Genomic DNA, 22,736 nt, shown 5'->3' with positions numbered 1-22,736 from the left:
AAACAATTGAGACATTCTTTTATCAAGCTTTAAAGTGCCAAGACAATAGATTCTTCATAATCTTAGATTTGTTAAGCGTAATAGTTTACCAAGAGAAGAAAATAAGAAAATCTGCGCTGTGTTTGAATGGTAATCTCGTGCCATTCCGCCGTCTGAGGACTTTTTACTTGGGCCAATCTAATTTTTACCATTCTGGACACAAACTGTAAAAATTACTGTTCTCACAACGAAAATCACTGTTCTAAATATTAAAAATTATTGTTCCAACAGTAAAAAGTCTCTAGACGACCGAACAGTACCAGATGATCATTCTAGCACAGTAATTTTTAGTATTTTTTTCTCGCAGTGTTTTATAATGACGCAACATTGCCAACAAAACGCACAGTACATGTTATATGTCCCAACCCCTTGAGCTTCAACTACGCGTGCAAGTATCGATTAGTCCTCATTGGTTTGTACTCTCATACCCGCAGATACAGGTACACCCACCCTCTTGGTGAAAATTTACGTCCAATTGATTGGCTGTGTACAGTTGGCTCTGCGAAACTCTCTCGCCAGTACCTTTGGACGACACCACTATAAATCGAACTATTCGGGCCGGATTATGGTTTGCTCGATCTATCAAATTTCCTCTATTTCTCCTCTCTCGATTCCGTATACGTGAAGTCTATGAGAAATTCATGCTTCGGTTGGTTTGTGTTGAAGTCTAGAGAGAGAGAGAGAGAGAGAGAGAATGTGTGCGAAGGTATTTGTTGGTCTCAATTTGCTGACAGTGATTGCTAGTTGCTGCTGCTACTATTTCAGTTGAGAGAACAGACCAGTCTAGTTCTCGTAGAGTCTATAACTTTGTGTTTAGCAGGGAGATTCGGTTTTCAAAATTATATCAAACAAATCTTATGAACTGATCTTTCTTGTTCATCACTAAAGTAAGTGTTGGAAAAAAAGATTATTTAATAATCAAGAAGAGTTTTACTCACGGAAGTATAATAAAAAAAAAAAAAAAAAAAAAAATGAAATCCTAGAGGGAATATACTTGGTATCATTTTAAGCAGAGGCTTAGCAGTGCTAAGCCACTCAAGGAATCCTATCTCATTTACTTTATCCCCGTCACACAGCTCTGAGCTTAAACATCAAATGTGCAGAAAATTCATGAAAAATAGTACTTGAAGAAGATCCCAATTACAATAGGACAACCGACAAAGACAGCCTCGACAGTTCAATCGCGTTGTTTTATTTCTATCACGAGTCATTCAGCAATTTAGTTCTCAGTGCAGAAGAAAAATCGAGAAGAGTCGTAAAATACTGGGCTTCGCTCGTAGTTGCAAAACTACGAGTATGGAGTATCAAGTGACGGGCTCCGTTCCCTCGAAATAACGAACGTCGTTCGTTCTCGTGAGTTTTTATTTTTCTCTTTCAATCGCCAGAGGCGCTCGTGCATGATAAAAAGATGGTTCAACTGGTGTTCCATTGGCTCTCGGTACCTCCAGACTTTTTTCACTTTTTTTTTTTTTTTTTTTTTTCGTTTTGGCGAAATTTTTACTATATCCTGTGGGGAAAAGAGAGGTAGAAGTTGGTTTTTATTTATCAAAGTGCTGCAGTGAGTTTGATTATAGCTGTTGGCAACTGATTTAATGGAATAAAAATTGAGATTTTTTTTTTAAAGGGGGTAGAAGAGGCAGCGGAAAAAGAAATGATTGGCGCTTGGAGTGATGTGTGTTATTTGTGAATATGTTTCAAAATGTTTTTGATGGCGATGGGGGTAATACGTTTTCTTTGGGAATATAGCGATAATTTTTAGGTTTTCACTTAATTTGATCAGAAAAAGTGTTTCTGAATCATCTAGGAATATGGAATATTACGAACATTTTTGAGTACGGAAGAGACTCTGAATACTCCAACTTAACTGGTTTTACTTAAAAGCTCCCTTAAACATCAAAAGTAGAAAATAAACTTATGATGCTCCCAATCTTTTTTGATCTTAATGATTTTCTTGACAGTTACAATCCAGATTCTTTCTACCTATGTGAGTACTTTTATTGACACAATACCTTTAAGTTGTGTCGTGAAATCTAAGAAAAACAAGCAGCAAAACAACTGCCTAAACTCATGCTTGTAAGGAATGATTGTTGTAATATAAAATACTTGATAAAATTATGAGTGAAGTATCCTTTTAAATTAGTAATAAATATTTTATTTACTGCTTATATGAAAGAATTTTTTTTTGGTGACAATAAAAATTGTTACTTAAAGGCTGAGGAATAGAAAAATTGTATTTTTTCGAAAATTACATTTTTTTAACTTCACATGGAGTTTCGAACGTTGATGTAACAACAAAAAAATTTATTTTATCAACCAAGTTTTTTAAGTTTCGTAACATGAAAATCATTGTTTTTCTCTTATATACAATAGCAGACGTATACATTTTTTTTTTACATTTACAACTTGTAATTGAAAAAGTTTATCCTACTATGTCAGCGTCATACTGTGTAATAAGCCAAAAGTAACGGTAATCCTTATTAAATTTTTTTCCAGACTATTAGGACTGCATCATAAAAAAAGGCGTGGTATAAACAATTTTATCATGACAAAATCTACAACTTTTTTTTACTAAAGTACAAGTGCAATAATAAATACTTGTCAATAATAATGCCAGCAATGACAGCTTTTGCAAATCTTCGATTATCTGATTTTTTTAAGTAGTTGTTAAAGAGTAAACCCTCGAAAACATTGCAATAATACCCTTATAGCTATGGTTTACATGGTAGGACGACAGTACAGAAAAAATGCATTACACAAAATGTTACATCCTTATAATGTAACATCATACAAAAAATTGTATTTCATTGAAATTTACAACACCGTCGTATAACGTTAGCATATAAAAGTATTGAAAAGTAGTGATATTAAATAGTAACTTCCCTTAAAAAGCTGTGGTAAAAATTAATAAATCTTTTGTCCTTGATAAATACAGATTCAAACCATCAGGGGTCTCATTTCGGTCTACGATGGATCGTTATTGCGTTCGAGGTTTACTGTCACATTACTTGCAGTTCACATTAAAATGAGAAGTCCCCTTGCTCTCACAGGAAAATTGACAGTCACATCTGAAATCGATCATGGATATCGATGTGCCAAATCAGACTTCAAGATAACGATTAAACTGAAACCGGCCATTAAATTTGGAATGCATTTATTTGTCCATAAAAAACAATGTGGCTATTATTTCAGAGATGTTCAAACGTGTCGAACACGTAAGTCGAAAAAAATGCATAAGGCAGATAATTTATTATCGCAATGGATTCTCCAAAATGTATTTTTTGTATTTATCAGAAGTCGCAAACGATTTCCGATAATCCAGTGTTCGAAAAATATCACCATGTTTTTCTAACTCATACTTTCTGATAGCGAGCACAGCTAATACCCATTAAAACATAATTAACGGTATCTGTTGTTACCAAAGTTTGTGACTCTTGCTCCCGTTAACATGCAGTTCTAAACTCACTTTTCATAATCAATACGACTGTTTGACCGTACAAACCAATGTTTTTCATTGATCTGTGAATAAATTATTTCAAAATACTATGAGTTATACTATGAACGAAGATACTGTGTTAACATTTGATAAGCAAACATACTTATTTTCTTTATGTATATAATTCTTTAAGTTAAGCAGCTGAGGAGGATTAATTTAAGTAAAAATAGATTTTAGTAATGTACGAGAAAACTTCTATTTTCCAAAGAGTCGATGGGATCATTGGTTTTCAAAAGGACCGTTGCTTGGACAGTATAATATCCATAAATCTTACAAGTATAAATACAGGAGCTGAGGGTAAGTTTGTCCATTTATAATAAAAAATTGTTTTTAGCTAAAACTTGAGTTTCTATTGATATTTAAAACACTAAAGGTGTAGCAAAAAGGAATAGTTAGTTTGTTTGGAAAGTTTAAAAAAATAGTGTTTATTCTAAATTTATGAATGAAAATTTTATCTCTAACATATATTTGTATTCAAGTTTTACAATATTGATGTATTTTAGAAAGAAAAAAACTGTAAGACAATTAAGGAATAGTTGTAAAAAAACACATACTTTTAAGAAAATTCCAGAATTTATCTATTTTTGGCACAAAAACTATAACGAATCAGAAAGTCTGAAAATGTTTCTACATTTTTGTAATCTGATTTATTAGATTTTGTTTTTGCAGAGTTTCTTTTTCAAAATAACTTGATTTTACAATGTAATGATGTTTATTAGTGAATAGGAACGGATAAACTCACTCCTTTTTTTCCTTCTCGTTGACAGTAACACAAAAGTGTACGTATTGAAAAAATTTCATGGCAACGAGAAATAGGAAATTAAAATTAAGAGAACAAGAAAAGAAGACTCGAGTGAATGTACCTTTACCTTCAAATAGTCTCTTTTCGTTCTACACTTCCTTATTAATCTGCTCTCTCTCTCTTACCACAACCTTACTTTTCCATTTGAATCTCCTCTCTTACTCTCCTTTTCTATTTAAATAGTAACAAACTGTCAGCCAGAAATAATAACAATTTAAATCACAAGTTAACCATCGGGAACACTGGTTTTGACTTCCTTTCACGCAGTATAATAAATTTTTATAAAATCATTTTCAAAATCTGTTTCACTTAAAATTATAGCCTTGAACTTTGAACGCCTCTTGAAGATCTCAAACTTCATTGTTTCGATGTTAAAGTATTTTTTTTAAAGTCCAGATTTTGTTCTAGCACACATTTATTTGACAAAAGTATTTATGATATTTTGTGTTAACTCAAAAATACTTGTACGTTTTGTAATTTTTTTGAAGTACATTATAATATTCCTGCGAGTTTTAACAAGTTGAACACGAATACACGTTAGTAAGTTCTTTTATGAAACAATAAAGTTTTTTTTACTATTTATGTTACAGGGAGAAACTATCCATCAACCAATCAACCCTCATCATCCAACAAAAGTAAGAATATCTTGTAAACTATCGTTCACGAATATGGCCGAAGGTAGCAGTTATTATCCTGGCGACGTAGGTGGTAAAACTTACGGATCAAACAACACTCTCAAAAGGTATGATTTAATTCAAACGAGTGATAAGCCCTACAGCTGCAAACAGTGTTTGAAAACATTTGCTCAGAAATGGAATCTTGCAAGACATGAGCAAACTCATACGAACAGTAAACCCTATGGATGCCAACAGTGTTCAAAAAGTTTTTCTACCAAATACAATCTTACAGTGCACGAACGAACTCACACGGGTGAGAAGCCGTATAGCTGCAAATACTGTCCAAAAAGTTTTACTTATAAATTCAGTCTAACTGTGCACGAGCTAACTCACACGGGTGATAGGCCCCACAGCTGCAAGCAGTGTTCAAAAAGTTTCAAACAAAAATCTAATTTAATAGTACATGAACGGAGTCACACGGGAAATACGTCCCACATCTGCAAACATTGTTTTAAAAGTTTCACTACTAAATCTAATCTTACTGTCCACGAGCGAACTCACACAGGTAATAAGCCCTACGTATGCAAACACTGCTTGAAAAGTTTTACTCATAAAATCAGTCTAACTGTGCACGAGCGAACTCACACAGGTGATAAGCCCTACGTATGCAAACACTGCTTGAAAAGTTTTACTTGTAAAATCAGTCTAACTGTGCACAAGCGAACTCACTCGGGTGATAAACCCTACAGCTGCCAACAGTGTTCGAAAAGTTTCACTACTCAATCCAATTTAACTGTACACAAACACACTCACACGGGTAAAAAACCCTACAGTTGCAAACAGTGTTCAAAAAGTTTTGCTCATAAGTCTAATTTAACAGTGCACGAACGTAGTCACAAAGGTGATAAGCCCTACAGCTGTAAACAGTGTTCTAAAAGTTACACTAAAAAATTCAATCTCACCAAACATGAGCTGTCTCATGCAGATACTAAATTTTACAATTGCAAGGAGTGTTTGAAAGCATTTGCTCAAAAAGGAGGTCTTGTAAGCCACGAGCAGACTCTTACAAGCAGTAATCCCTATGTATGCGAACAATGCACAAAAAGTATCACTACTAAATCCAATTTTACTCGAGCTCAGTCAGGTGATAAATCATACGTATGCAAATACTGTTTAAATAGTTTCAATCATAAGTTTATTCTTATTGAACATGAGAAAACTCATGTGGGTAATGAGATCTACGACTGTAATGATCATTCAGAAAGTCTTACTGGAACTCCCATTCACACAACAAACGAGTGGACTCAAAGTGGGAATAGCTTGATTGCAAGTGCAGTGCTGCCTTCATTTTACAGTAGTTTTTACCACAAAATTGGTTGGTGTTTAACTAGTTAAAGTAACTAGCGTCAATTTTATTGCACTACTGTTCCATAAAATTGCATGTTCAAGAGACACTTAGCGTTGAAACCTACATCTTACACAATTAGATATAAGACAATGCACATAACATGTAACTTCAAAAAAAGAGCAAGGGGTGGCTGGCAACAAGAAAGAGGATAGATTCGTCGACTAAATCATGTTTTTGTCCTACCTGTGGTCTTAGAAAAAAGATTACAAGTTCCAAAATTTATCGATAACATCTAATTTTAGAAACTCATTATTAATCATGTTCTCCCCATTAAATATTACTAGCTGAGTATCAACTTAAAAAATGTATTAAAATTGTACAACAAACAACGAAATTTTGAGAGATCACTTGTATAATAATTAATAAATTAATAAATAATATACAAATTGAGTTAAGATATAGATTATTAATGAAACAGTTACTTTTATTTCCACCCAATAATCACTACCGTTTTTTTTCTTGGGTCTGAGTTTCCAAAACTAAACTTCATTGCAATTCCTGGCTGCGTGTAACTTTCTTAGGAAAAGTTAACCCTGAAATTTATCCACAAAAATTTTTTTTTCCATACTTCGAGTTTTTAAATACATATTGTGAAACAAAACGGGCATAAATTATTTGCAATTAGAACAGCAATGAATTTAATTTATTTTATTCACTGGGAGTTGCAACCCTTAATGTGAGGGGGTAAAATATAATTTTTTTGCAATTTTTCAGTACGAAAATTTAAAAAACTTTGAAAATTAGTTTGAAATAATATTTTTTTTTTATACATATTAATTTTCTTATGCTTGTCGATTTTGTAATTAATTTTAAAAATTTATAAAACATAAGGGTTTGATATTAGTGTTATGGAACATTTTCAGTGATTTTTAAAGAATCCAGATAACGCATAATTATCTTTTATCTACAATTTTCTCTTCGAAGGAGATAAAGGCTAGAATTTTAACCTTATGTATTTTATAGTAAAATTTCTTTAGCTTAAACTAAGTTTTGAAAAATTTTAGGGACTGAATATAATTTGTCTGGTTTCAAGAATGGGGTGAAACGTTGTATTTTTTCGAGATCTACAACTCTTTTTACTGTAATTAAAACTAAAATGCAACCTTCGAAAGTAAAATATAAAAAAACATATTTGTTTATTTTAGTAAAAATGTAGCAATAGTGATGGTAAGTTTTTACTTCAATCAGATTTGCTAAATTTTAACAGGTGTATGCGGTACAAAAACAGAGTCAAGTACCAAATTCACGTCAAATTACATGTAAACTTTTTGAGATGTTGGATTTAATGTCTACTTACATAGGCTCACACACACACACACACACACACACACACACACACAGAGTGACTACCACTTGGATCTAACCTTAAGTTATATTTATAATCATTATAATGCAAGAGAAATAAAGTCTCTATATTAATTCACGTTGTGCTCTCTGATGAAAGTATAAGGTACTTCTAAAGATTATTCATTCCTTTAAAAATTCTCGAAACTGCAAATATAATCTGATAGTTGTGCAACAGCAGCAATGAGAGCTTCATCTCTTGAGAATCAAACGGCATTAAGCTGCATGAGACAATAAAAGAATAATGCAAATCCAAAGTGCTATTGAAATCTCAAGTAGAGAAGAGAAGGAGATATAGGTATCTTGGAGTGGAAAATTAGATCGTTCTATCGACGGCTCCTCCCGTTTGTCGTAATCCAAGTTATGAGAATCTCCCTTTACCCCCATTCCAAATGCCGAGAAGTCTGAACTTTTCTTGTCTCCAAAGACGCTTAATCACCTTTCGTTTGGAAAAGAGGTCCAGGGATGCGTACTCCCCCGATAATTGTATCCCCGACTTTTCCCTCGTTGAAACTGCAGCGCTCTCTCCCCTTTACCTCCTTTTTCCCATTTCTTGCCCACTACGATCCAACTCCCGTCCGTCTTTAGCTCTGCTAATGGGTTGTTCTTACACAACTTTTTTCAACGTAGGATCATCTTTCTCGATTTTGTCGATTACGACTGAAATCTCTCGTGTACCTCGTTAACACTACTACCAGATATCCCAAAATCACACGTACCCACAACAAAATTTACGTCCCCTAACAAGCTAACCACTATCGATTAAAAAAAAAAAAAGCATATGCTGAACGATCTAAAAAGCTTTTTTCTGAACTCCCAACAATCGTAAATACAGCCACCTCTGTTTCAGCGAAAGCCCCTTTTACTCATGTTTGCTGTAGTAACGACAAAATGGGTAGTCTCTTGTCCATGTCCCTGAGCTGCCCTCCGTTTTCAAAAATAAGACTTTAAAAAGCTAGAGAAACGTGGTAAACACAGTCCACCGTTCATCGTCTCGATTTTGTTTGCGGCACGCAAAGAGCGAGAACGTGAGGTTGTCTGTTGACGCGCAGTAGTATAGCTCAGCGTTACGTCAGCCAATCCCTTATCCGTACCTATGCATACGAGGCGAGCCCGTACATCTCCATTGATTTTTGCAAATGAGAGACATATACTAATTTTATTTTTTCCCCACGCTACGTTAAAAAAAATTAAGGGCTTTCACACTTGATTGGCAAGAAAAAAAGTCGATCTGGGCCGGAAGGCCTCTCGTAGGTGACATCATTTACCGTTCGCTGTGCTTCCTCGAGGACTCTACGGTGCGTATACACATAAAATAAGAAAAAAATCTCGTAGGTGGAATGAAACATTCGTCTTCTTCACTGTGCTGAAAAAGAGTGCCTTGACACGTATCTACTTTTTTTTTTATCTCAGCTGCTGCTACTCGCTAGCGTAAATATGTATATTCTGCATTCCTGGGTTTCATAGACATCCATATTTTAGTTAAATTAGAGCAGAGATTGGAAAACAAGACAATAAAATTGTTAAGTACATCCTCTCTTAGGCGTTTTCTATTCAACAGCCGTCTGTCCATTCGTACACCTCGCACGAGTCATGTACTACATTAACTTCTTAGTGGCGGGTAATTGAGTGTATCATCCAGTTGCACATCATCCCTCCCGGGATCGAGGCAATTTCACTGCACTGACCACTCAATGTGCTTGCAGCGTAGTCTCGTAAAGATCGATTACAGACCCAAGCGGTCGTCACACCTGGCTCGATCTTCTCGAAGGAAATGGAGAGAGGGAGAGAGGAGATGTTGCAACTCTGCTGCTTCTGGCGGTATATGGGGCCTCGGGAGTTGAGTGGCTTTTGTGGATTAACGAGGATATCGAGAGCCTTTTGTGTGCACGAGCCAAGATGCTCGCTGATGGATTATTCGTATCGGTTGAGTGTAGGTTTTCGGGATAAAAGAATTGATCGTTGAGTGTAGGAAAGCGACGCGAGGAGACTTTAGATATTACGTGGCACGAATAGTTTGGGTTATTGGTATATTTTTTTTTCTTGGTGGGAACGTATGAGGAAATATGACACTTTGAGGTAAAAGTTAGGGGCGAGTGTGCAAAGTACAAAATAGCGTGAGAACTTCAGGGGGAAGGAAAGTTGTGCACGCAAATCGAATTTTCCGAGGTAGAAGAGAATTGACAAGAGCTTGAAATTGGGCTTGTGAAATCTAGAAACGTCAAGACAACGTTGGGTATGTAAGCGAGTGTGGCCAAGCTTGAAAGTTTGTGGAAATTTGTTTGTTTTCTCGTTGAAATTTCACAAAGGATTCGGAGTGAGTGTGTGTACTGTGACGATTCTGATGTTTCCTTGACAGAGTAATGGGAAAATTATTCAATGGAGATGAGAGTCTTGATTCATCAGAGAGTGTCACAAATGTAGAGGAGAGCGAAGGTTAAAAATGAGAGGAACGTATCAGCGTGAGCTCCATTGAGTGAAATGAGCACTCCAATACTTTTTGGCTGTATTAATGTCTTGAAGCCCGGAAGCATTAAACACACCCCGGGCTGTTGTTACAAGTAACTTTGCGCACCATCTTAGCGGCTTACGTGCCTAGCTTCTGTTACCTATCTTCTACTAGCACCCTCCCTCAGGGTGGCACTTAACGTAGATACTTCGTATTTCATGTAGGCATGAATGTACACCCAAACAACTATTATGGTATAGCTCACGTGTTATACACAAGTTGCGCACGAGGTGCACTAGCGTGAGGCGACAGTTTTACGGTCGCTCGCCTCGCTCTTGACGCTGGCCATAAATCATTCGACATTTTTTTAATTACCATCCACGTGCAATGTCACATTGGATGTTTCCGGTTATATATTAAGCGTCGTGAGGCTTTTTTTACATTTTTCTTTTCCTCTGCTTTTTCGCAAATGACCGCGTTTGCGGCCATGCTTTGTTTTTATTGTGTTCGACAAGAAATTTTTTTTTTCGTCCAGGTTAAATGTAAAAAAACTGTTGAGGAAAAATAATATTTTTCGATGCATTTTTAGTGCTGCGTTGTAGTTGACTACCCATAAAACATAAACGAGTTTTTTTTTTACGATACAAGGTACGGTTGAAATTGTTAAAGGGCATGTACCTATACCCGTCTAAAGGTATTTGTAAAAATTCCACTATTAAACTCATTTGACTATTACAAACGGAAATTTCGGCCAATCAAAGTGTCCACTCGTCCTATCTCAAATGGCCAGAACAACCCCTTCTGTCCTAATCGAAAACTCGATCATGTATACATCAAAGGTAGCACAAGCACAAACAAATCAGCTCAGCGTCAACAACAATTCGGGTAACGCACGCGAATTCCACCGTCCGATAATTAGATGGTTTACATCGCATCGTCAAAGCCTATTACGGACACTTTTGCGTGTTACACGAATCACTTGTATGCTTTCCGGAAATTGCGTGAGCCAACAGTAGCCGCGACAATCACGAGCTGGAAATCAACTTTTCGCTTTTACAATTGATAGTCAACTGGAATTGGTTGTTTGGCGAGGAAATTGCGACCCCTCCTCGATTTTTTCTCTGTGATTTTTCCCATGCTTCCAAAACTGGGGACCCCCGGTTGATTGCGTGTTTGACTACCGACGACTGTCAGATGGAAAGTGCGTGATTTGGATGAAATGGCTGCAGTTTGTCTTCAAAAGAAGTCATAGTGAGCGGAAAATTTCAAACTACGTACACGTTCCGCTACTGTTGCCACGAGTGCATTATTATTAGATTCTAAAGGTAAAATCAGAAGCTGTTATTACCTGTGCATCAATTTAGCATTAATAACACGCATTGATGTTTTTACGAACATTATTATAATTATCATGTTCGATTGTCACCTTAATTCATTTTTTAATTGCTCAATCAAGTGAAACGCAGTTACAATAACAGACCCACGTGTTTTGATAAAAAAACGACAGAGCAATAACACACTTCCGTCGAATTCACTAATTGTAATTTCCACCCGTGTCCGATTGAGGGGAAAAAAAGTTACGGTGCGAGAGCTTCTCGTTATTATAACGTCTCCTTTGTGCCTGACAACTCGTGTGCACGCACTAGCTGGCTGTTCATCCCCGTGGGATTAAAATTAAAAGTTGAGTAATTGTGATTTTCCGTTATCGGAAATTTCACGTTGCTCTTGTTTCATTGAGATTTTTCAGAGCGAAAGATTTTAATTGGGAGTATCGCTGGCTTCATTAGAGATACATTTGCGCCGCATCCTCTGTTCGATTGTAATTCGAGATCCGCGATTCTGCTGTTCCAATCTCGTTAACAATGCGTTTGTTTCTGGGTCACAATTTTTTTGTCTTCCAAGTATTAATTCTAGAAATGGTTGTGTTTTTCGCTCTCGTATAAAATATATTACTCTGGAAACTAGATTTGGTAGTTTTATTTTTTTTTTTAGATTATGCATTAAAATTACTTTATTCGCCTGGATTTTTTCGATTTACTCTTCGTTGATCGGATTATTTGAATCTTGAATAAAAAATGCTCGTTGTGATTGAGTTATATAAAATTAAGATTCTTCGGGAAACACGAGTGGAATAGCTGATATAATTTGTTTCAGCGAGACAAAGAATCAAGAATTTTCTCACACAACGGTGAGAAGAGAGACAAATATCCTGATAAGATTCGATTTATTTATACATTGTTAGAATTTAAAATCAGTTCTGGAAAAGCATTTGCATGCAAATACTATTTTTCTCGAGAATCGGATATTTTAGTCTTGACGTGGTCTGCAGGAAATATATTTTAATTATTTATTGTGAGCTATTTATCACATAGTTTTTTTTTTTTTTAGTAATATTCATGAATCTACTCACCAACGGTTGTAAAACCATAAATATTCTAATAATTACATCATCAATATTTAATAATTTAATTATGTTACATTAACATCACTCAAATTTACAAAAGCAGTAAAGTAATTATCATTTTAATTTTTTATTTATAAAGCAATTTAATTTATATAAAAACTGTATATGTAGAAATTTGCAAAATAGTAGTTTTCCTACGAGTTTGAAAAGTCTTTGTTTGCGAACCGAGAGGTTTGCGGCCCGAGCCGAAGGCGAGGTCCGTAACAAGGTTCGTAAAGGAGACTTTTCGAACGAGTATCGGAAAACTGCTTTTTTGCCCGAGGAAGTACCAGCCTCCCAAAACCGTATAGAATTGCGAAATATGAAGCGAGTTTCTTTACAAAATTCTCACGAGCAGAGCACTACTTGTTAAAAACTACGGGGGTCTAAATCACATAGCAGATATCTACACTAACGAAGTCGTGTCTAGATAGAATCTTTTCGAATTTTTTTTCCTTTTTCTACCTTTTCACGCTTTGATATGACGTTAGATATCAACGAAGAGCCTTCTGTATCAACCGCATTACCTTCAAGATTTTACTGAATCGAGGTAATTTACACACATACAAGCGCTGGAAATCAGGAATGAAAATAAATTGAACGACGTTTCTTAAATATCTGCACATAGTAGAAAACGGAAAAAATGAAATTGGAAGCGTCAGAAAAGAGCGAGAAATATCGCGTGTTAAACGGACACGGTTGGAATTTCATCACGAGGACGCTGTGATTATGCTCCTCATGCGTACGCTTTTGTTGTCCTGGACGCCTGTCTCTCAACTCAAATTGCTATAGGAACTTGCATGGAATCCTTGTGGTAACTATAGTCAATTTTTAGTAAAAAAAAATCTTTTAATTTTATTTATTTATTTGTATACTAGTTACAATATTTTAATAAACTTGTGTTATTATTTTCTCACGTGCCTGCAACAGTCGATTTATTTCTCAATATACAATTTTGAAAAATTTTCGCTCACATCTTCAGTTTTAGTTTCAATGCAACAGAGTGTAGTCCGACTAAAGCCGAATTATCTTATACTATTTGTATTATAGTTACTCCCTGTAGTTTGATTATCATGCAATTATGTAGGTTTGCACTCTTCCTCAAGCACTGCACACAAGTTTACAAATTACAACTTGAAATTACACTTCACAATGTCCTGAAGCTGACCCTAACGAAAATAAAGCTCACTAAAGCTTTTTCGCTACAATTTTATTTTAAATTTAGGTCACATCCAGAGTTTCCTCCGTTGATTCTTTTCTCTCTTTTCCGTAGTTATTTCAGGTTGATCGTTTCGTCGATTAAACGAAGCATCGCAAAGAGAGTGCTTAGGCACGCTCCATTGTTCCTCATTACTAACGCGCTTTTCCCCACCAACTTCATCGAAACTCCACTTAAAACTTTAATATTTACCCGAGTTTGTTCAAGCGCCTCATACCGTGACACAGGGGGTTCTTCACACGGGTCCATCCACGGTTATATTGGCCTAATTGAGTACACGCGAAACTTTGCCACGGCTAATTCAAACACATCTCTCGGTATCACGTCTCCTCGTATGATATTCCCTTAAGGGGTTCGTCGCGTGGCTGCGATGGTAATTATGCAGACGACTGGACCGTGGAGGTACTGTGAATTGGATATCTGCGTACAGGTGCGACGTGTGCTCGATTTGCTACCTCAGTATGTTTTTAAATTGCACCTGTACGTTATATATGCATCGGTGAACCGTGTGCCAAATGTTTGCAAAACAAGTGCAGCGAGTTACTCGAAAGTGTAAGAGGAAGCTTCGAATATTTTAAACATCATTTCCGAGTTTTGCTTCCTACACTGGCAACTTATGGTTTTACGCTGATGAATATTCAAAAGTTTTGTGTACGAATGTTTGATATTCCGTTTCATTTAGGCTAATTTGTATCGATGAATGAAGGTGCTTGTTTCGCGATTAATTTTATTGGCACTTGAGTGGAAACGAGGTTGGTGCCGATGCCAGCAGTTTTGCTGGGAAATTGTCTCTCGCTTTATTACCCCTTATTCTGACTCTTGTAGCGTATTGAGCATAAATTCTTCGGTGAATGGAGGGGAAAGAGAACTATTGGATGAATACGATCCGGTTCATTGGTTTAAATCAAAACTTGGTGCTTTACGAGAATCAATGCGGTTTTTTTCCCTACGCATTGATTGTTTCGTTAAGGATCGTTTAGCTCATTTAACAGTATTTGGGTAAACACAGCAGAAAAATGTAGTATTATTGGTATTAATTTGTTACAATACATATAATAATTAACGATTTTTTAAATTTTATTTCTCACATTGAATAAGATCGTCAAAAAGCTATGTCTAGGATTTTTTTTCGGTCACTCATATTTTATTCACATGCGTTTTGGAAAAATTTATGGAGTAGTGTGGGCGTGATCATACGTATTACATTTAATGGGATGCGTTACAAAACATGTGCAAAACATAATTAGATTCTCATTAAAATTTTTAAGGTTTTCTTACGCTAAATGGCTGTAATTATTTATTTAAAAAAAAAAAAAATATATAAGGTGAGGTGGATGGGGTACATTGCAAGTGAGAAAAAACAGGGGTGCCAAAAAAAAGGTGGAAGTCAGCAAAAAACGGAAGAAACAAAAGGCAGAGCAAACAGAGCGTCATCGCTACGCGAAAAAGCCGAATCAACGAAACGGTGGCTCGTTTAAGTAGTCTCACGGCAATCTAGGCCAACGAACACAAGCATGAAAAACTACGGACTCGCTGATGTTTGAAATCACTCGCTTACGACCTTTCAACTCCTTCGCCATTCAGCGCTTATGCTTTTGTTTTTAAGCTTCTTTCTTTTCCTCATGGTGTCTCTAATGTCCAACAATGCCTGTCTCTTGTGCCGCTTTACTTCCGGTCCAGGGCTTCTTTACGCCAACTTTGCCTGCGAGAAACCCATTCTTCTTCTCTCTGTCTGGCTTTTACATCGCGTAAACTATTCTTAGTGCTTTTCACCGTTTCCCCGCCAGAGAGTTTTTCCGCCGCTCTTGTCCGACTCGTTGTCTCTTTTCTCGAGGCTAACTTTCGTACCAAAAATAAGCTTGAGTAAAGTCTCGTCACTCTATCAACGTATGCCCAAAATGATTGAATCTTGATGATTGTTTATACGGAGGGAGTTATCGCAGCGTTAAAACGTGCAATGCAAGGAAAACGCTGTCCACCATTGTGTGATTCATTTGCTTCATGATCCCTCAACGTCCGGTATTATTATTCAGCCAGTTGAGCACTGTCGTTTTTTACGTGGTCGAGTTTCTCCCTGCCCTTTATGGCCGATTCTCCAACTCGCTCAGAGCAATGCTTTGTTTTGAGATGAGAAACCGTAGTGTCCCAAAGCAACGTTTGGCCAACATCAAAAAGTCACGCGCGACAAAAGCTATTTGTTCTCCCTCGTAGTTCGAGGCATTTAGCCGATCCACCGACTCACGTCAAAGGAAGGTTCCCTCCAAAGCAAATATTTCTTTTGACACTCTGCTATCGGGGATTGCAAGCTTTTCTCTCGGCCAAAGCGTGCTTTACTTCTACACGGGAGAAACACGGACGACAAACGAAAAAACGGTGTTGCTTGTAAGGGCCTTGACTATTATTTATTTACTTTTTGGTTGCATGGGATTGTGAGTTTTCGTGTGAATCGATGTCGCAACACTTAATAGAATCTTTCTCGATATCACAAAGATGCCAAGTTACAATATTAATCCAAAAAGCAAAGATTATAATGGGACACGTGCGAGCGGTTATTATTTGAGTAAAATATTAAACTTTGATCACAAAAACTCCACATTAGGGGGAAGATGGGAGCCATGTGATTTCTCATCCTGAAAGTATGCATCTCGCGTCACTGCCACGCGAAGTAAAGCCCAAAACTTTTTAAACTAAGCTTCAAACGTTTTACCATCGTCTGTGTATTCTAACGAGTTTATTCTGCAAACTCAAATCCTAGAAATTCGAAAGTATGCCATGACAAATGCTGCGAGAGCGTGCAGTCTTTTCCCTAGCCAATCCTTTTATTGTCCTCTTATAGTCCCCATGTACGCAACCCAAGTAAGCTTTTATGGAAAAAAAGCACAGCTACTTGATACTCATAGTAAAGTCTCGTTTTAACACCTTACGTCGTGCAACCGATAGTCGAACATATACCTTTTCAAACGCAGATTACGATAAGGGTTACCTTTCGACACAAATGGCCATTCGACTTAATCCCGACACACGTGCACTCAGCACACAACGTTCCATCCGCTCCGCGTATTCGAGCAGCCCGGAAAATACACCCGCCCCCCGTGGGAAGAGTGGTTAGCTTCGCAGACGCGCGGGATGCAATTCCCCGCGAGAACGCACCCTTTGAGCGACCGACTTAATTGACTAGCTCGCGCGTCACGTTCGCTCGATCATGGTATAAGAGCCCACAGCCAAAGAGAGAGAGAGAGAGATAGGGATTCAAAACGAGGGTGCTGCCGTTCTCCCGTGGGTCGGGAGGGTAATTTGCATTTTACCCAGGGGGGGTGGGAGATTTCGCCGCGGCGTCGTTACCCTGGCGAAAAGAGAACAGCGACGGAGGAGCTGCCGCGTGAATGTGATTGGCCTGCTCTTCGATTGATGGGAGAAGACTGGCCTACTTTTTATCCGCAACGTTACTTTTGGTCACATGAAAATGGTTGTGCTGTTTTTTTACTTCCCTTTCCGAGGAATTGATAATTTCTGAGGGCTTCGAGTGAAGGAGGTTGGGCAAATGGTCCTTCGAGACCTCGGGTTTGTTCGACGGGAAGGATTTTCGGGTCGGCGAAATGGGTTATACGCGTGGGGTAAAAGTTTGCCTAGCTCGTGGGTTATTCCTTAAAAGTTACTCAAATAAAAATTTTCGGCTTTTCGCTGTAGGGAAATTTTCGAGTTGGGTATTCTTTGTTAAAGTTACGCGTGGAATACGTCAGAACAGGGTGTGTGGACTGACTCTGTGGAGCGTGGTGAGTGCAATGGTAATTTTTTTTTAACAAAAACGCCTTTCCATTTAAGTGTCCAGCTCGTATTGTTTGACTCAATGAGATTTTTGTGGGGCTGTAAAAAAAAAATATAACTACGGTCGCGCTGGCCAAAGGTGAAAGTTCTGCGCTTTTTGTGCTAGTTGATGAAATTCATACACGAAGGATCGGGCTTCTTACTCCAGCAGTAAATTAAAATTTCCTTGATTCGCTGTTGAAATGAGATCCCGCTGTGAAAGGTCGGGATGAATGGTTGTGTTTTTTAATTTTTTTCTTTTTCCTTTCAAGGCTGCTCGATTCGCGTTATTACAAGGCTGAAAGTAGAGTTCGGTTATTATTTTTGATGAAAGAGATCGCACGAAACATTCGCCTCGTGCTAGAATGGTCAATTTAATTAAAAGGCTATACACACGTATGATAGAATTCAATCCGATTGAGCAAAATGTTTTCACGAGCATCGGATCTTGAAATTAATTACCGGATAAAAAAAAAAATAAAAACAAAAAAAACAAAAAAAAATTAAAATGGTACTTTTTGAAGTAAACACGCGTTTCATGCGTATTTTCAGGCACTGAAATCGAATATGATTGTTTCATCACGTCAAATTTTTTTATGTTTGTTTATGTGGAGACTCACCGTGTGACAGCTGAATACTAGAATAAAACCATAGTCTCTTATGGACATGTTATTCTAAATAAAAAAAAAAATAAATAAACAAAATGCCGTCACTTTCAATGCTTCTAAACACACAAAAAAACTTGGGTTTCCTTCAGGATATCCTGTGACTTATTTCATTTTATAGTGCTGTGTAATCAACGAATTAAAATTGCACGAATCGCCTGGAATTAAATATCTCGAAGCAGCAGCGGTACACGTTCATTTAATATTCATTGTGACAACCAACGTCGAGATGTAGAGTTACTGCGAATTACGAGGTTGATCCTTTGACCTATAGGTGAACCCATGTGTGCGTGTATGTATAATATACATTGAGCTACCGCGTGACAATTCTCTTTGCGGGCGTTAGTTCCTTTGCGGAGCAGAGCTGTAGTGGTGGTGGCGGTCATGGGATACCCACATTATTATGCATGCGAACGAAGGACCCGAACCGTATTTGCTAAACTGCACTTCATTTAGTACATCGTCGTCTTGGTTCTTTGACTAGTTGTAACGCTGTATTTACATTTCTTTGTTTCGATGTGGATGGGATGAGGAAACGGAGGATTGAAGATACTTGCATGTAAATTAGAATTCCTTTTGTTTGGGAATTCAAGCCCGAAGTCATTTAGCAGATCCACTGTACATCTGCATAATCCACAAGCGATGGAATCACAAGGATCGAGATTTTTTGCTTCTTTTTCTCGGTCAAAGTGTGTTCCACATTTTTTTATGGATCAATTTTGATTTGACTGGATCGGCTCAGTAGTTTTAAAATTACGTCCACATAGTGTTAATTGTTCAAAAATTCAGAGCTGAAACTTAACTATGACATTCCATTACAAAAAATCTTGTTCACTTACGACAATTACGAATACAGTTTCCAGTCTTATCACTTGAACTGGAAAAGAAATCTTTTTCAATGCTTTTCAAAGTAAAATTGGTACATAAATTTATTGAGCCCCTTTATTAAAATGAAAAAATATAATAAACTATACCATTAACGTAGAAAAGAATACTCAATTTACCGACTCGTACAAATATGCTCCTGTCACGGCTAAAACGCCAATTAAATTGCCTCCGAGGACACGCTGTAACGCCACCGTAAACGCGTTTTATTTTTTCTACGCGCGTGAACCAGAATTTCGCAATCACAGACCCAAAGAGCAGAGGGACGGGATGTTTATTCGCGCTTTGGCGTGTTTTGCTAATTTATCTCGGATCCTGACTTGTTGATTTATCGAGGGTAAACCCAGTTTTCCCCCTTTTTGCGACGAAATTTAACGATGTCACTTCAGCGACTGTTTGCCATTCCCAGATCTTTTTTTCACCCGTATCCCCCCCTCCAGTGATGATTTTATTTAAACAACGGATCCTTAGTTTACGTAGTTTATGAAATACGAGTGTTTTTGTTTGCCAGTTTCAGATAATATATACCGTCACGATTTGTCGTTTGAAACATGCCATCCCCCAAACTCGTCGATAAAAAAAAAAAAAAAAAAAAAGCAAAGACCACCGCAGTGGGCTTGGAGCTCGTTAAACATGAGAGAGCGTGCCAGTCGTTCTCGTTAAAACTATCACAATTAACGTGCTCTGTCCCCGTAAACTTTCCACTCCCGACCACCGTTGTACATAAAATCGGCAGGCCGGGACCCCCCGTGTATATACACTCAGTTGCCCGTCGCGCAGTGTTTTGCGCGTAAGCGAAGAAATTTCACGCCAACTGGGCGTAATACACAGAGCAAGTGCTGTCCCCCAACTTATTCAATTACAAGCGAATTTTACGCGCTGGAATGTCCTTTGTAGCGCGCTGCGCGCGGGGCGACCTCCGCGAGCCAATCAAAGTTGGGGAGGAAGCACTTTACCGTTCCGACTCCACGTGCGCGTGTACACGTAGGGGGGGGGGGGAGAGAGTTTTTGCCGAGCAGTTTGACAGATTCGCAATTAATGCCGGCTACTGTCCGAGTTAATGGTATATCATGGCTGTGTCTGGGAGGGGGGGGGGTGCGTTTTGGGCCGAGAGGTGCTTTTACCGGTGTTTTGCGACTACCACGTGTGGCCCACTCGTCCGAGAGATTAGAACTTGTACTCTGTCGATTGTTTGCGCTAACGAGGTCGCTGCTGGAAATTCACGTCAAGTGGCTGCTGCTCGGGTACTAAATTGGATGCGTGCGCGTGCTGCGGAGCTCCCTGATGAGGTACGTATTGGAGTACACGCTCAGGTAGGGGTGTGTGTGCGTGTGTGGGTACGTCGAGATGATTGGATTTAATTAATATGTGATTTTTTAAATCTATAGAGGGCCGATCGGGCCTCGAGTGGATATTGATTTTGAGCCCCGGGTTGGTGTGTTGTTTTGTTGAAACGATCCTACCGAATTCGGGTATGCGTGTATACGTATATCCTACTGGTCGTTTGTTTTGTCGAGATGACGGATAAGCGATTTTTTTTATTATATGTCATTGATGGGAAGAATTTCAAAGCTGATTCTAAATTTACGGAAGGAAATTTTTTTTTTTTCTAATAACTATTATGGATGACAATGGAAGCTCAGTCCACTGAACATCATTTTTTCACTTGGTTGTTGTTGATTGAAAATAACATATTTTACACACAGATCTAGTTATATCACTTCCATTTTTCTATCTGATCAGTGACGCGTCTTACCCAACTCGTCTGTTTCTACTTAAGACACTCTAGACTGTAGACTAGTAGTATAAAGTTAAAAATAATGATCCGTGTTGTTATAAACAAACATATTGGTGACTCATTACATTGAAGTTAATAATGTTGTCTTTAACTTTTTCGTTTATTGTTAAGAGCGTAGTTACGTATGTCAATTTTTCATGTACACTTCACTCAATCAGTAATCCCCTTGTTTATGTTAAGTGAGTTTCTTTTGGATAATACCTTGTAAGTGTTTTGTGTTTGATAAAATTTCAGAGAAAATGTGCAAAAATGTTACTACTCTTACACATCTTTGAGCTTTGAAACAAAAAACAAAAAAATCCGCGATAATCCATACTCGCAAGGGAACAAAAATTTCCGTACGAAAAACTCGAGTTTTGTAAGAAATTACTAAACATCCCGTTTCTTCGATCCACAAGCAATCGAATGCCTCCCCAATCCTCGCCATTACTCTTAAAGAGACGAAAAAAGACTATAGAGCAGGGCTCGAAGTGTTTTGCTCGAAAATTCCAAGAAAACTCGTCGACTCTCTGTCTATACTGTTTACCGGCGTAACGAGCGTATACACGCGCACACAGGCGACGACCGCCGGGAAAAACTCCCGAGCGCGGAGCACAAGTTCACCGATGCGAACATTTTTTCAGGCCACTACAAAAGAAGGGAGGGGGGAGCGATAAGAAAACGCCGAGGCAAATTGAAGCGTCGAAAATGGAAAGATAAAGCTTCGCGCCTTGCCTTGCCCGTCTGACATGAAAAAAGACTGTACAACCCGAGTGAAGAGGAAGTCAGCCAGGCGCACGGGGGTAAACATCGAGCGACCGATAGATCAAGATTTTCCGAGGCAGGGAGCCATGCACGACGTATGGGGGCCTGGGAGTCTCGGTATTTTCGGCTCCTTCCTTCTTCCTCCTTCCCGAGTCTGGTCGGGGATCGATGCAAACTCAATCCTAACTTCGTCGGAAATTTTCGCGCTTCATTGTACAAGTTTAAGGGGATATACAAAGGGCTTTCGTTTTTTTTTCTTTTATTTTATTTTATTTTTTTTTACTCCCCAGTGATTCCTATAAATCGTCCAAAAGTAAAGCGATAAGGAGAGCACGGTCTCTTTCGCTGTTTAAAGAGACAGATGGATTTGATGATGCTATTCATCGGGTGGGATTCCCTGGCTCTTTTTGAGGGGAAGATTGCTCTGTTTGCCGAAGGCTCGTTTAATACCAATCAAACGTTTTTTCACGGTAAGGAAATTTTTTTTTTTTCCAACTTCCCCAACCACGGGCAGCTTCTCGTTTAGACAACACACGGGATTCGGCAATCATGGTCGGCGACAAAAGTTTTTGATCGAAAAAGTTCTTTATTGCAGTGCTTCGCCTCATTGGGATGAAAGAGCACCGTACGGTACTCTGAGTTTATTCAAATGGGGCCCGAGGTGAGTTGCCGACGATAGGAAAATAAATTATTCACAACATCGTACCCTACTCGCGAGCAAGACAATGCCATGATTTAGATATGAGAGTCGTGGAAATGCCTGCACTCGAAGTTGGACTTTTTCTCGAGTCCGGTTACATTCTGCTTTTTACCGAGTAAATAATACAACCAAGCGGTTTTGGCGAGGGAGGAATCGAGATCCTTGGAATCTTCTTACTTGTCACGTCCCTACCTTGCCCTCATGCACCTCCGCAGTTGCATAAATGACGAGTGGGTGCCTACATAAGCCACGACGAGACTCAATCTCGGTGACAAAAGAAACATCTAATGCCCAATCGAAGCGAGGGTGAAAAATAGAATGTCACT

At 38.0% G+C, this 22,736-nt stretch overlaps 2 protein-coding genes across 2 annotated transcripts in view; one reads left to right on the top strand and one right to left on the bottom strand.

The window, feature by feature from the left end:
- LOC106639394 (uncharacterized) overlaps window positions 1-22,736 on the bottom strand; it is a 76,944-nt gene that overhangs the window by 12,209 nt on the left and 41,999 nt on the right. The gene's annotated exons all lie outside the window — the stretch shown is intronic.
- Window positions 3,731-6,346, top strand: LOC149374360 (uncharacterized). The gene is made up of 2 exons (XM_089593982.1): window positions 3,731-3,829; window positions 4,925-6,346. The coding sequence occupies exon 2, from the start codon at window positions 5,003-5,005 to the stop codon at window positions 6,344-6,346; it is 1,344 nt and encodes a 447-aa protein (XP_089450108.1). The 5' UTR covers window positions 3,731-3,829; window positions 4,925-5,002.

This window comes from Copidosoma floridanum, unplaced genomic scaffold (assembly GCF_036245765.1).
Source record: "Copidosoma floridanum isolate Cflo_tuat_1 unplaced genomic scaffold, Cflo_Japanese_pri ptg000020l, whole genome shotgun sequence".
In the NCBI taxonomy this organism is placed as follows: Eukaryota; Metazoa; Arthropoda; class Insecta; order Hymenoptera; family Encyrtidae; genus Copidosoma; species Copidosoma floridanum.
This window is presented reverse-complemented; position numbering and strand designations above follow the sequence as displayed.